The sequence below is a fragment of the Pteronotus mesoamericanus genome, unplaced genomic scaffold, assembly GCF_021234165.1.
Source record: "Pteronotus mesoamericanus isolate MK-2021 breed Mesoamerican mustached bat unplaced genomic scaffold, CSHL_Meso_final contig_347, whole genome shotgun sequence".
In the NCBI taxonomy this organism is placed as follows: domain Eukaryota; kingdom Metazoa; phylum Chordata; class Mammalia; order Chiroptera; family Mormoopidae; genus Pteronotus; species Pteronotus mesoamericanus.
Window position 1 is genome coordinate 6,143,728 of NW_026555137.1, and position 16,305 is coordinate 6,160,032.

General features: G+C 42.0%; 1 protein-coding gene across 1 annotated transcript in view; it reads right to left on the reverse strand.

Annotated features, from left to right (window-relative positions):
- The window catches only part of USH2A (usherin), a 474,416-nt gene that overhangs the window by 317,236 nt on the left and 140,875 nt on the right, over window positions 1-16,305 (reverse strand). The window contains 1 exon segment of the mRNA XM_054576584.1: window positions 12,378-12,608. Coding sequence (XP_054432559.1) covers window positions 12,378-12,608 — 231 coding nt within the window.

The following is a 16,305-nucleotide window of genomic DNA, read 5'->3' on the forward strand; positions in this document are numbered from 1 at the left end:
GTAATCAGAATGAGATGAGCAAAAGAAAGTCTTACTGAATTTTATTTACATAATGCAGCTCTTCACTTATATGAAAGTTCCTGGATAGTCCACCAGAAAACTAGAAACACAAATCATGAAAGTAATGGCCAATTAATTTAAAATCAATTACTGTATGTGATAGATGGCCTTATGGAATTGAGCTGGACTGTCAAACTTGCTTAATATCTGATTTTCCAGGACCAAACCTGGAGAAAATATGAAAGGGTGTGGCAAGGTCAGAAAGTACAACACAGGAAGCCTTGATGAGCAGGAAAGAAATCCTACCTGCTTTTCTGACTGTCAGAATACAGACCAGGAACCCAGCAGTTTTATCAGGACTTCCTTTTGGGGGATCTAGTAAATGAGCACGAAAAATGTAATATCATGCAGATCAGGAGATCGGACTTAAAGGCAGCTGGGGTAGTAGTAATGCCCTTTTATCCTTTAAGCATTACCAACATTTTATCTTATCAGACTGGCTAAGAATCTGTTCCCACCATGTTATACAGTGAGAAAATATCAAGTGCATCAGTGGCGATACAGCTCATCTTCCTTAGCCATTCAGGTGAGAAATGACCCATAGTTTAAACACAGTCCTTTCAAGAGGGAGAAGGGAAGAACAAGGAAGGAGCAAAGGATTCTCCTACAATTTTAACCATCCCAGAATAAATTTTGCAACCTGGACTGAAGAACTTTTTTTAAATAGTTGACAAACTTATCTTTAAATATGGCAACTCATTGAACATATACAAGGGCAAACTAACCAAAAACAACTTTGATCAAAACCTTAGGTATATCATTGGCTAAAATAAATATATACCTTTGAAAATAAGCCCCAAGAAACTTTTACTGTTCAGTTATCAAGTACATATTAGAAATTTACATCCTGATAGAAATTTTAAGAAGGACCTAAAAATTATAAAAATGCATTTAAAAAACAGTTTAGTCAGAGAGTAGGGCACAGAGATATAAACATGATGAAACCCAGGATAAAGACTGTCTCTGCAATAAATGATGTTGGTAAAACTACAGAGATAAAAGCAAAAAAAACAAAGAAAAAAAAAGAAAGAAAGAAACTAGACCATTTTTTTTTTCATCATATATCAATACAAAAATAAACTCAAAACGGTTTGAAGACTGAAAGGGAAGGCCAGAAACCATAATACTCTTAGGAGGAAAAATATGTGGTAAGCACTTCAACATCAGCCTTAGCAATAACTTTTTAGCTATGTTTCCTCAAGCAAAGGCCAACAAAAGCAAAAATAAATGAGACTATATAAAATTACAAAAGCTTTTGCACCACGAAGAAAATCATGAACAAAATTAAAAGGAAGCCTATGTAACAGGAGACATATTTTCAAATGGTATCTCTGACAAAGGGTTAAGATCCAAAATATATAAATAACTCATTGAGTTCAACATAAAAAAATCCAATTAAAAAATAGGCAGAGGGCCTGAATATACATTTCTCCAAAGAGGACTTACAGATGGTCAACAGAAACATGAAAAGATGCTCAACATCACCAGTCATCAAGAAAATGAAAATTAAAACCACAATATCACCTCACACCTATCAGAATGGCTACTATCAAAATGACAACATGGAATAAGTGTTGGTCAGGATGTGGCATAAAGAAAAAACCCTTGTACACTGTTAGGGGGATTGTATGAAAAACAGTATGGAGATGCCTCAAAAAAAACTAAAAATAGAATCACTGTATGACCTAGCAATTCCACTTCTGGTTGTTTATATGAATAAATTAAAAACACTAATTTGAAAACATATATGCACTCCAATGTTCACTGAAGAATTATTTATTATAGTCAATATGTAGAAGTCACCTAGGTGTCTGTGGATAGATGAAGAAGATGTAAAACACACACACACAGGAATATTACTCAGTCATAAAGAAGAATAACATCTTGCCATTTATACTGGTGACTATTAACCGATTCATGGGTCTATTCTTGCCTCTCAGTCAGGCACTTCATTCTCATACATGGCCACCCCTTCCTGGCTGTCTTTCACTATGTACCCCTAAATGTTTTTTGTTTCCCTAAGGTCTACCCTTGGCCCTGAGTCCTTTGACCTTTTCTACTGACTTTCATTCATAAGCTGGTGGCCTCTTTTAGGTTAATAATCCCTGGCAGCATATTCCGATTCACACTGCTTTGAGCAAAGGAAGAAAATGATTAACCAGAGCTAACAGTGGCTCTAGACCTCAAGTCCAAGAACAAGCCCCCGGCCAGGGAAAGTCCAACTCCAAATTCCTCTGAGAAATGATCGGTTCTGCTCTGGCCGAGCATCCACACTTGTCCTGACAAGCAGCAGTAGAGCAAGGCCCACGGTGCCAAGAGGCTGGCTTTCTACCCCTCCTTGGGGGAGGCAGGGGCAGTGTGGTAAGACAGGGACATTTTGTGGTGGGTCAAGAGCTTAAAGAACATCTGAGACAGCCACCACATCTATGCCGACACCTCGGACTTTCATTTAAGGTCAAGCGCTCATCTAGTATTCGAGGATGTTTTACTGCTGTTACTTGCTTGGTTTGGGCTGTAGCCCCGTGCAATTTAGATTGTGTTTCTCAAGGTATCGTCTTACCTGTGCTCACAAAGCAGAGATAACACTTGCATATGAGATGTGAGTGGGGGGGGGGGGGAATCACCGCAAAAGAGGATACTTGTTGAAAGTTTTTAATGAGGCATTAACAGCTCTGTAAATTAAAGTTCTAATTTGCACAGGTTTACAAAGGAAACAAGGAGAGAACAGCATCAGATGAGGCTGGTGCCTGCTTCCTCCACTCAACACATTCTGAGTAAGTGTCAAATGGATTTTGCAATCCTTAATTATATTTCTCTATTTTTTTCTCACTACTGAATTTATAAGTACGTGGAAGAAAACAGCTTTCAGCAAACTATTTTCCTCAGTGAAACCTAATAACACAGCACATTAACACCAATTGTAAGGCATTACCAAGGTTCTGTAACATCTAAGCAGGAACTGGCCAACTGCACATGCAAATGTGTATTTCATATTTTTACTAAGTTAATTCTTTTTATAATAGAACACCTATTTGTCAGCCTTTCTGTTCATAAAATTTTTTGTCCTAATGTGAGATCAAAAGAAACCCTATTCCGCAGAGAAAAAATAATGCTTTGTGTTTTTGTTTTAAATGATACAGATTCTTGCTATCAGCTTAGTTTAGTAACTTTTCCAATGCCTTAAAATATATAGAGGATAACAATTTGTTGCAGGTTAAATTTGGAGTGTTGAGCCTAATCTAAAGTATATACATTATTTAACTCTCTACCTAAAGGAGTTCTGGACCAGTAAATTAAATAATATAATATAAAAATTGATTTTTATTTCTCTACATAAAGTAAAGTGTTTTTTTGCAACGGTTCTTACACCTGACTGTTGCAGAATCATCTGGAGAACTTGTATCCATTTAGTGAGGTACAATTCACACACGATAAACTGCTTCCATGTAAAAGGCGCACACAATTCAATAAGTTCTGAGAGCTGCATCCCTTGTAAAACCACCCCTGGGACCACTCTTTTGGGCAAAGGGCTATTTTGGCAGGCAGGGAGTTCCAATGAGTTGAGGCTTCAGGCCTTAAGAAGACTGGTCTATTTCTTGCTTTCACTTGCTGATAGGATTTCAACTGAAATCCTGGCGTATTTACCAGGACCCAGGACCCCTCCTCCTTCGTAGGCCCTAAAGTCTAACATTTTGTCTCTGAAGCCATGCTTTTTCATCTCTCAAGATCATGCAATATAGGAATTAATCAATCAAAAAGAGAAAGCAAAGACAAATAAAAGCCTCCCCTAAATTATTCTCCGTATTTCTGGAATCTTGATTCCACAAGCCCTGGCAGGTCTAATTACTCAGTAATGTTTTTAAGCATATTTTTAAAATTTTATCCAGTTATTTTTTTTTTCCTGCTCTCAGCATGACTTTTTGATATGCCTCATAGCTGGAGACAGAAGTCACTTGTAATTATTTAATTATATGTTTGATGTATGATTTCTCTGCAAGATCTTAAGCTCCCTCTGTAAGGGACTGTACCTGTTTTGCTCAATATTCTTCTTAAATGGCAGTCACAGCATCTGGCCATGGCAGGGGACAATGAGAAAGAACCGTCATGGAATGAACAAATGCCTGAGTCCCTCCACTTAAATAAAGGTGGATGTCGAGAGCAGAGTCCCAAGGCTTAAAAAACAGTCTGTAGAGAACAGAAGGGGAACCCTGGTGATAAATATTGCTTTCTTTATAGCCTTTAAAGGATATCATGGTACCATATGGTTAAGGGGCACACAGGTGGGAATTAAGGAAAGTCCTTTGTTTTGAAAAATTATTGACCCTCTTGAAAAAATCATCTACAGTAAAGAGGCGGGGAAGGTGCAGGTGACAGTAGATTTAGGAGTGACTTAGGGGCGAGAAAATGGACACGCTGAGTCTAATTTTAAGAAGACTGAGTATGAGGAACGGAGAAGAAATGTAGTTAGAGTTACAAGTGCACGTTCAAATGTAAAGGTAGCCACTAGAAACGCAGAAATGAGATGCAGAACATCTGAAGTATAGAGAAAGAAGACCGGCCACTAACAAACCAGAGGCCAGACCTTCCCAGAGGAGTAAAATGAATACAGATGTAGTAGAGAGAGGTTATGAAAGAGCATCACCCAGATTTATGTGGTTTTCCCTCCATAAAATATGTAAGTATGGATGGAAAGGTACCTAATTTAAAATCGCACGTAAACAACGGCCACCGTAAATGCACATGTGACCATGACCACACAGACTCCCAAGGGCTGATCCTTGCCAGCGACGCCTGCCTTGCGTTTGCACCGAAGTCTGTTCTGAGGATGAGCACCCTAAGCCCAGGGCAGGGAGGTAGCTCACGCCCAGCTGCACACAGCATGTGGGGAGGAGCCCGCTTTTAAACTGGACAAGGAGGGGAGGCGACCCCAGAGCCCCGCTCCCGACGACCGCCATCGCCGCTTCCTTCAGAGCTCGAGCGCCAATGTCGATACCTCCACAGCGCCTGAAGTAGAGCCCAATCAGTCTGATGCTGTTAGTCCACCCATAGCACTGATCACTGCTGTTTATAGAGCACTTCCGAGATTAGAAGTGCTCTTTATTGTACTGTATAAGTTTATTATGACTGTCATCTTAAACCTATTGCAATAAGCCCTAATGCGATGTGCAGGTAAAAGTGTCAAAATGTTCATTAGCCTCAAAATTTAATAAGCCTAAGGAGATCCCGTACGGAAGAGATGGGTGACACTCAGGGCCCAGAGCGCTACGGCGGGACTGCAAACAGCTCCTGACACAGGACTCTCAATGTGACAATGGGCGCAGACCCTACTTCAGCAGCAACTAGGGACCGTTAACGAGAACTGCCTTTTGTTTCTGGTATTTGGTAACTTAACACCTACTCTCTGACACATCTTGGCCAACTGAGATGCAACAAGTTGCGCTATCGCTTAACTTACCCATACTCCCAAAAGAGCACGCAGAAAAGCGTTCAGGCAGCGCGTCTTGATGGACAGCTGCGGCAAGATTTCAAGCAAGAAAGATGATTGCCTTGAATAGCAGGGTGGAGGACGGTGGAAGTCACCCTACACTGGCCTTTACGACGAATGTGAGGAACGGGGAAGAAGAATGGTCCACTCCCACCCGACAATGCCATCGATGCCGTCCGAAGAACTTGCAGGCGCCTCTCTACAACAGGTGATAAACACTGCGCAATCCCAGCCTTTAGCTCTGAACATCCCGCCTCCAGCATGGTGAGTCTGACTTCCGTTATTCTCGTGCATTTGGATCCTGCCCCTCAGTCCGCACAGGTGAGCTCAGCCAGACGTGCAAGTCTCTTCTGTGTCTGTCGCCATCAGGCACATGCAAGGAGACCTGTCCCTGCCCACTGCCCGGGAGCCACTTCCCTCGTTCCTTTGCCCCCAGGTTCCATAGTCTTACTCTTGCCTTTATTTTTCGACACCGTCAGTGCTTGTTCCTTAAACCACTTGGCCAGAGTAGATTCGTGTATTTGTTTTTCAATAACTACATCCGAAATCTAACATCAAAGGTTAAATAAAACCCGTGATTCAAATCCGTCTTGAAAAAAAAAACCTTGGCATTTTACTTAGGCTTTTTTTTTAAAGCACTTTCTGGCAAAACTACTTGCTTCCAGTCATAGGAAAACAAATACTTGGGACACCAAGGGTGTTGAAGGTCAGAATTAATATGCTTTTACTAATTAGTCTACCTGAAGAAGTTTGCTCTCCTTGCACCTTTACTATAACTGCTTATAATCAGCTTTCCTTTAATGAAGTGCTTAAATGTCCCACTTTACTAAAAATAATAAAAAATAACAGTAACGGAGAAATATCATACAGTAAAAAATTATAAAATATGTGCTTTTAAAGCATATTGATTTTTGTTGCATTTCTCTTTTCACAGATCGGTAATTAACTGTTTTCCTGGATCCTACAGGATTCTAGTACAGCCATTTTGAGGAAGGCAAATGAAACACTGAGAGACCAAAATGTGTGACAATCATGTAGTGTCCTTGAACAGCATTACTATGAGGAAAGTGTAGAGTTCTTATCTGCAAGGTATTCAGCATCGGTAATCACATGTCTCGTGAAGACAAATAAAAGGGAATTACATCCAGGTGCTCCTGTGTGCTCACATCCCCGGGGGTTTGCTACAAAGGTCTCCCCAAAGGCAGGTGCTGGTTCTGGGCAGGGTCACCAGGAAAGGTGGTTTACAAGGCGGCTGTGATTGGCATCTGGGTGTGACAATAGTCAAACCTTCCCCCCAGTGATCATGGGCCTGTTTTCACTGACAGGGGAAAAAAAATGACAGAAGAGGATCACCGTTGGAAGGCCAACGGGAGCCGCAGTTTCAGCTTCTGTTTTTGCCACATTTTGTTTGGATTACTAGCCTCACATGGAAAGGACTAAAGTCTCTATGTACATTGAGTGGGTTTATTCTGAACTTCTGAACATAACAGGCGTTTTTTTCCCCCTGAAGGTTCAGCCCCCTACTTCCCCTTGCATGTGCAACAGGGAGCAAAAGTTGGAGTCGTGACCTATGTTTTGGAAGAAGAAAGTACTGTTAACTCCCTGTAACCAGGACATCATTTCACCGACTGTTTTCGTGACTTTCTAGTTGCAAGATCGCGGTATGATGTTGAATTTGCTGCTGCTCTGCAACCTGATATAACCCAAGAATGGGAATTTCCATTTGACACTGAGGAATTCTCCCATTATCACCGAGTTCTGCAGATTACAGAGATGAAGAGTAAATTTATGTTAATCTTCAATTGTGAAGATAATGTGATAAAAAAGCATCACGACTGAACAATCTGTTTTAAAATGTAGGTGTTTTTAAACTCACAGATGCCTTGGTAATAAGCTCTATTTTGAATTTTTGCAGCTACTTAAATACGCTATAGTCACAGATTTGGAATTCCAGAAGCTGAGGGCATTGGTCATTTGGTCCCCCCTCAATTGTACAAGGGAGCGTGACCACACTCATAGAGACGTAATGTATCCAATATCTCGACATGAGGTGGATTCATTTACCATTTAAGGAACACAACTAAATACCACATTTTAATATAGAATATTGCATATTACTCATACTCCACATATAATATTTAGGCAAACATATTTTGTATGCACAACAGCAGATGAATTAATAGAATATTGATTTTATAAATTGCAGAAGACCCTCAGAAAAACTCCTGTCTCCTCATCAGCACTCAATATTTGTTAAACAAGTAATAGTTAACAGCAAATGTTTAATGACTGTTAACTAATCTGTGTGGCAGGCACTGTGCAAAGTTTATGAGGTGGGATAGCTCCTTTAATCCTATCCTACCTGCTAGATATCAATATAACAAGTAGCATTATTATCCCAATTTAAAAAAGAAGGAAACAGTCAGTAAAATGATTTTGTGGTTTGTCTAATTACACTTAGCTAATAAATAATGAAGCTTGGACCTGAAAATTATCAGTTTGCTCCCAAATCCTCCACTCTTAATATAGAAGTGAGGAAGTTAATAGACGATCTTTAATTTATACTATGATGTAAATGACTGATAATACACTCTTCCTGGAAATTCAAGTTTTAAGAGGACACTGAATCAGAAAGGAAAAACGGCCACATAGGGAAAAAAGAGGTTCATGTGGTTATATTTCTGCCAAAAGGAAGATTTTGACAGTTTATTTACAATACTAAGCTTAATAATTTGCAATATTAAACATGTTAGAACATATATTGATATGTTTTAATTGTTTTCATTACATCATATGAGGTAAAATATTTAAAGCAAATAAGGAAGAGGGGTGAGTGAGTTATATAAAGAGACTTTTCTTGAACTGCAAAAATAAGATAGTCTGTATTGAGATATTCAATATTTTGCTCAAGAACATGTAATAAGTTATGCATGTATTTATAATACTTATCATTTATGGGTTAAATCTGACAACTTTTCATATATAGCATATATATAATAATACATATCACCATATATTTGTTTTTGAGTGTTACTTGAGATTTCCATTCAAATTTCAGGAATTGTTGTAGTTAAGAGTTTGAGATTTTTGAAATAAATAATTCAAAATAAAAACCACCTAAGCCCTATTTGTAATTATTCACTTTCTAAATATAACTGATCATTTTAGAGATTTCCAGGATTTGCTCATTAATTTTGCCTCAGAACATAAAAACTGCATAAAATATACAAGAATGTGAGCTGAAAGGACCATTTGATACACAGTATTTGAACTGATTTAAAATAATTTCATTAGATGTTATATACCTAGCTCCAAGTAACACTTTGGAATGAAGCGCTATGGGGGCGGGGGGGGGGGAAGGCAAGCTGATCCTCAATTGCTTTGGGCTTACAAATGAATAACAGCAAGACCATTTACAGTTTGTTACCTGAAAAGCTAACAACTGGGAAAAAAAATCCAAAAAGGTTAGCAATGCTGGCTAAGGAATATTTGGGTAATCAACATTGCACCTCCCATCCCATCCATTAAACACTTCCTGTTCCACAGCTTCCGGAGAACTGTCCCCATGTGCTCCATCCCATTTCCTTGGCAAAAGCACCAGCTTTTGAAGCAAAAGCCTCCAATTTACACTTCAATCGTGAAATGCAGTAGCTCTGCTACGTGCAAACCCCTTATCGGAGCCTCCTTTCCTGTACATCATGAGGGTAAAAACGCCTTACAGGGCAATGAGGGGACATATAAAAAAACAAATGAAGCTGCTAATTATAAATGTACCCTCTAGTTAAGAAGATGCATGGATAAGAAATGCTGGTTTGGTAAAATGTCTAGTTCATTAACTGGGTACATTTCATTCAACCATGACACACCTCAAATTACTCAGCCAAACATGCCAGCTGAGCCAGAAAATCAAACCAATAATTTGAGGGCAGAGGACCCAAAAAGAGACTTCTCCAAAGAGGGCATACAGATGGTCTGACCAACCGACATATGAAAAGATGCTCAATGTCACTAATCAGCAGACGAATGCAAATCAAAACAACAGCGAGGTATCACTCCCGCCTAGAATGGTTATCATCAATAAATCAGCAAACAAGTATTGGTGAAGATGTGGAGAAAAGGGAACCTCATGCACTCTTGGTGGGACTGTAGACCGGTGCAGCCACTATGGAAAACAGTGCAGAGGTTTCCCAAGAAATTCAAAATAGAAGTCCCACGTGACCCAGCAATCCCCGTTCTGGGTATTTATTTGAAGACATGCCAAACACTAACTTGAACATATGCTATGTTCACCGCAACATCATTTATACTAGCCAAGATATGGGAGAAACCCAAGTGTCCATCGATAGAAAATTAGGTAAAGAGGAAGCATGTATGCAATAGAATATTACTTGGCCATGAAAAGAAAAGAAATCTTACCATTTGTCACAACATGGAGGGACCCAGAGAGTATTATGTTGGATGAAATAAGTGAGTCAGAGAAAGACAAGTATCATATGATTTCACTTACATGTGGCACCTTAAATACAGCATAAATGGATAAACAAAACAGAAACACACACACAGATACAAAGAACTGATGGTTGCCAGATGGCAGAGAGTTGGGGCAGGGTGACAAAGGGTGATGGGATCAAGAAGTACAAATGGGTAGTTACAAAACAGTCATGGGGACGTAAAGTACAACTTTATAGTTAATAATATTGTAATTGCAATACTACTGTAATGTGTATAATGTCGAGTGGGTACTAGACTTATCGGTGGGATTGCTGTGTAAGTTATATAAATTTCTAATCGTTATGCTATACACCAGAAACTAAAATAATATTGAATGTCAACTGTAATGGAAAAACAATCTTTTTAAGAAACAAACTCATTAACTTGATGTAGACCGATTACTTTTAAAGTAAAAGAGAGCCTTACGAGTAAGACCAAGCTGCTACTGTAAGGGGCCAGCGTGGCTGCAGAGCGTGCCCCAAAGCAAAGGAGTCCCTTCGCTGCCCCCCGCCCCCACACCCAGAATCCCCAAAGCTCCAGGGAGCAGTTCCAGCCAAAATCGTGATCTCCCTGCCTTGTCCTTCAAGTAACGCACTCTCCAAACACATTTTCTGTGCAGCTGGAGGCTTCGTTATAGACAGAAGGACCCTGTTTAGTGGGGCCGGTGCTAACGGCCTAACTTTTTTAAAGCAGGATTTGGAAATCTTCCCAGACACTACATCTGCCCCGAGCCCTAGCCCCTCAGAGTGTCAGGCCGGCTCGGGAGACAGCGCAGACGACTAAACGTGTTAACGGTGGACAAGCCACTCTATCTTTCGCTGCTGCAACAGGAGGTGATCCCATCAAAAACCTGTCTGCCAGCTCGCCAGCAAATGCAAGCTGACACGCGCGCTGGGCTATACCCAAGCACGGGACATGGATGCTGTCCCCTCGAAGAGACACGTCGCCAGCCGTGTGTGGGGCCAGGGAGAGTTTCTAGTTCCATTTGAGAAAAAAGTTGTACTTTTAATCCTCAGGTTCTTGTCTAGATATCTGTTGTGTTTTGTTTTTTTTCTTTTCCTTCCTTTCTTTGACTTTTACAAATAGCAAGCAGAAGGCTCAATCTGAGAGGAGCTCAATGGCTGACTTACTCTCAGTGGAGAGGCCAGTGGACTAGGGCCAGCACTTACACACTCATTAATCCCAACACCTCTCAGCTGGAGGCCCGCACTGTTCATTACAAACCCACACCAGCAGCCAGCCTCACTTAAGAGCAAACTGTTTCCTAAGTTAGGCGAAAAGGAAACAATGATGCTGGAGCTACCTTTTATAATGCAAATTCCATTCCACTACCCTCAACCTAGGCAACGTTCTAAAGGCCAAGCTATTTACTCCAAAGTGACGTTCTCGCAGGTTAAATTAACAGCATTATGAGGTTTCAGAATAACACAAATCTTATACTTTGCAAATCAGGAAAGTGAAGTAGGAATTACCAAGAGTTACAGTTTTCTACATCTATAGTGAAGCAGTGCTCTTATATACCATGAATCACATAGGTAACAGAATGTCCAGAACATTGTAGCAGCAGTAAGACCAGGAGTTGGGGAAGAAAATGAGGCAGGTTTGGACTCCGCCTCTACTTAAATTTTTGATATTTTATTGGAGATTACTCTGCATTGATTTTCATTTAAAAATTACTGCATTGAAATAGTATTGATATTGATCACAGAGTTTTCTGCTGCTTTTACATGCTGTGCCTGAAGCAAAGGCCTCACTTCCATTACTCCAGCGCTGGCCTACAGAAGGTATGGTTTTCCTGAAATAACTTTTTTTTTGTAATGCTCTCCACAGGCCATGGGGTATTAATAGTTGTTTTTGTTTTTGTTTTTTTACGTGAAATCATATAAGTATTAGGGATACCTATCCGAACAAAGTTAAAGAGCCTCCCTATATTTTTCTAGAGGCTTCCATAACAGGATGTGTATGGAGAACCTCCAAGAGCATGGGGCATTTCTCACACTCACCTGCCCCTGGAACTTTTTCAGAGCCAGTGAATACTATTCTGATACCAACGTTGGGCAAGTTGTGTCCGAGAACCATACTTTTAGCACATACTTTGACCCAACAATACAGCCTTTCCTCATCTTTTTTTTTCTTTCCTCTACTTACCCCAAATTTTTCTCCCCAGAATACTAAAAAGGTCCACATGTTAGCTAAACATTCAAGCTAAAGTTATCAGAGGAGTGAATTATTATTTCTATAAACAGGCAGAGTACAAATTCATTGTAAAGGGATACCGAAATAATAGAAAATACTTTGGGTCTTTGAGCCTCTTCCATAAAGGGACCTCAGACCCGCTTACCCGTAAAGCCTGTCCCAGCGGGGTGGGTGGAGCTGGGAAACCTGTAATACCCGTGTCCTGGGAAGCGTGTCCCCGTCACCACGGTGGCCCCGGGAGCCGGGAGCGAGACCTCTCTCCTCTCCAGCCGATAGACCGGCGCGGGGCCGTTCAGTTCTTCAGGAGGGAGCCACCGGGCACAGATGGCGGTGCTGCCGAGCGCTTCCAGCAGAGGTGGGCGCAGCCGGGCCGGTGCTGAAGGTTAGAGAACACCTGTTACATTCGAGAAAGTGGTTCCTGTCTCTAGACACAGACACACAGGCATGGCCCCAGGCACTTGTGCATTTCACACTCAAAACCAAATCCGCTGGGCTCTCCAGTGTGCAGGCGGTTCTAGGAACGAAAAACACAAGACAGAGTTTATCTGCAATGGGAACAAGCGTAGTTTAAAACGACTAACAGAAGATGGCAGTGGCTTAGAGGATGCTCCACTCACCCCTTCCCGTGAGCGAAACGAAAGAGACGCAGACAGAGGCGGCGACTGCTGAGGCAACTGAGCCCTGCACTGACGGGCTCTGATGACAAACGAGAGAAAAGGAGGGAAGAAAAAGGCTGGGGCCGGGGCGCTGGGGTGCCCCCCGCGGGCCGCGGGGGCTCCCTGTGCAAGCATCCTGGTCCAGGCGCCCTCCACCTCGCTCAGGGCGCAGGTGCCCCGCCCGGGGGCTCTGACCTACCTGCGGGACCACGCAGCCTCTCCTCCACAGCGGCCTTGCCCGGGGCCACCTGCCTCGGAGCCCAGGGAGCAGCGGACAGGGGCAGCAGGGCCTCCCGGGCCTGCCCGCCCAGGGCTGCCCTCCCTGCCGCCTGGCGTCTGGGGCCCTGGGAGCGTGTACCGGGCGGGCTCCCAGCAGCTTCCTAAAGCTACCCGGCGCGTGGGCTCTTCTACACACACAGGTCCCTCCCACGAGGGGCCACTTCGGCTACAACAGACACGAGAGAGACGTTACAGGGAAGGCCGGGGAGCCCACACAGCTCTCCGGGAGCTGTGGAAATTCCCCAGACGCAACCGCTCACGTGCACCTGCGAGGGGTGGGCGGGGCCTCTCGCCAGGTGCCCCGGCGCGCCTGCAAGGGCTCGGGAAGCCCACCGCACCAAACCAAGGGGGCAATCAGGATCCGTTCGCCATTCCTACAGGGGGCACCTGGCCTCTCCACCCAGCACCGTGCAGCTCAGCACCCCTCAGGCACCTGGCCCCACGCTCCTATCCCCTGCCAAAGCCACGTGGCCCACACTGCTGACACAAGGCCAGCTTCTATAGAGGCCACGTGCCCAAGACTGGGAGACACTGCTATTTTGTCTCATTGATATAAGCAAACATAGAAAGTCAAACAAAATGAAAACACAGAAAAAAATATCTCTCAAATGAAGGAACAAGAAAAAATAGAAACCCCAAGGAAATGAAAATAAGTAACTTGCCTAAGAAAGAATTCAAAGAAACGGTCATATGGATGCTAATCAAATGAGAGAAACTTAAGAAGAATTTCCACGAAGAAAAAGTGTAAGAAAGAATCAAGCGCATCTGAAGAATACAGTAATTGAAATTAAGGAAAGGAAGGAAGGAAGGAAGCAAGGAAGGAAGGAAGGAAAGAAGGAAGGAAGACATTAGAAGAACTCAACAGCAGATTAGCTAACAGAGAAGAACAGATCAGAGATGTGGGAGACGGATGAGTTGAAAGTGACCAATCAGAATAGCAGGAAAAAAAATTAAAAATGAGGATAGTTTGAGGAGCCTCTAGGATAACATCAAGTGCTCAAACGTTCACATGATAGGCATCCCAGAAGGGATCTCTTCCCGTTTCAACACTAAAATTAATGTTGACTATTTGGACTCTACCAAGTAGTGGAGCACTGAGACTCGTAGGGAAAGCCTTCCACCCAGGAATGAGTCTGGTCTTAGGAAGCGAGCTACCGAGAATGAGTCAAACTAGGGTATTTTTTTTTTCAGTTCTTTTGCTTAAAAACAAAAAACCAAAAACCAAAAAAAGCACAGAACCAAACCAAACAACCTTCCAGCTGGTATGCTGTAGTATCTAATCTGGAAGACCCAATTCAGACTGGACACACACACACACACACACACACACACACACACGGAGGATGATGAGAAGAAAAAGAGACACTCCTGAACTCTTAAACACATGCTCACAAACACAAAATCACTGAGAGAAGGGAAATAAAAGATTATCTGTCAGATCCCAGAGTGAGGGGGTTATAGGTATAAATTTGTTCATCTCACATCAGTAAATTCAGAGGCCACACAGAAGCATGAAAAGGACTCTGCAGACTTTTAAAGATTAAATTTCATTTACTAATTTCTAATTCTGCATGATTTTTAAAAAATCATTTAAAACACATCTGCCTCAGTTTTCCCATCTATGACACAGGATAAGTTCTCAGTAGACTATTTTGACAATAACTGCATTTAAAAACCATATACATAATTGCTTTAACTTTTACAAAACAAAATTCCATATCAATACAAGGCACTGTTATTACTACCCAATAACATATCTTTCAAATTGGATATGATAAAGAATATAGTTCATTCACATTCAAGGTCTATCTGTATCTACTTGGAATATCTTCTTATAAATGTGAAGTATACAATGGAACTTCGATACCGATCATTTCAAAGAATTAACAACATGCAATATCTATTTTTACTTGGAATAAAATTACATTGTTCTTGTATTTTTTGCAATAGCTCTGTAATCCAATTTCTGGTCTGTCTCTTCTATTCATAAATAGTCTTTTATAAAATACTTGATAATATATATTCTTCTCTATGCAGCATTTATTACTTTATAATCTGATTAATAGCATATCATTATGCATAAATTTACACTTGCAAAATTTATGTAGTGTGGAGTTTGAACATCATTGGATAAGAACTGAAGGCTAAATGAGCAGAAACTCTTGCTGATGACAGGTCTTTAAAATCAAATCTCTTTATTTATTTCCAAGGAAGAGTATGTTGTCTATGAAGACTACATGACCATGTTTAAAAACATCATCAACTTCCGAATATGAGGGCAGGGGTCCAGGAGCAGCCATCCCTCATTTCAGGAGAGCGTGGGGAGCAGACTAACATAAGACGTCCTCAGGTATTGTCAACAGAAAACAATTTTGACTCTTTCTCTGAGACGCAGTTGTCAACTGACCTACTTCACCTGCTCTCCCGTAAGTGATCAGAAGATGAAAAGATTCCCCCCTCAGACTCTCAGAGATCACTTGGTCTTGCCTCATCGACTATCTGTTCTCTGACTAGGGAAGAATAAGAACAAAATCCATTTTTCTATTTCCTTCTTTGAGTACGAATCTCCTTCAAAGGAACAGGTATAGCGAAACTGATCTGGAAAAGGAGAAAACTTGGGTTCTGGGCTGGCACCTTAGTCCCTCGTTATGGGACGCTGGCGAATCCATCACTTGGCCGCTCAGTTCTTCAACGCCTCAGTTGTTAAGGAGCACGGTGGGCCTGAGGACATCTAGGGTCTCCTCCAGTTTCGAAGTGCTGTGCCTGGACATCGCCAAGCACTGCTTCTCAACCAGTAAACCGGGAGAGGTGCTGGGCGGGGGATCCGTCCATTCGCTTATCCCCATCAGCGCTCAGCCAGCAGTTCCTCAGCCCCAATACGGCGTATAAATAGGACGGTTTTTCTGTGTTCTACGATAGGACAAGCCAGAAAGCCCTGCTTTCAGGGACTTTAAGGGACATCACCGCCTTGGTTAGTACACCCTGCCTGGCTGGCCCCCATTCTGGGGATCGGAAATCGTCCACACAGAGCTAGGGTCCTGTGCATGAAGAGGGAGGAGGGGTCCTGGTGGCCGAACTGCACAGGAGCAGTGGTGAAGGCGGCGGGCACGTTCCCTGAGGCCCACCGTTGATAAAAGG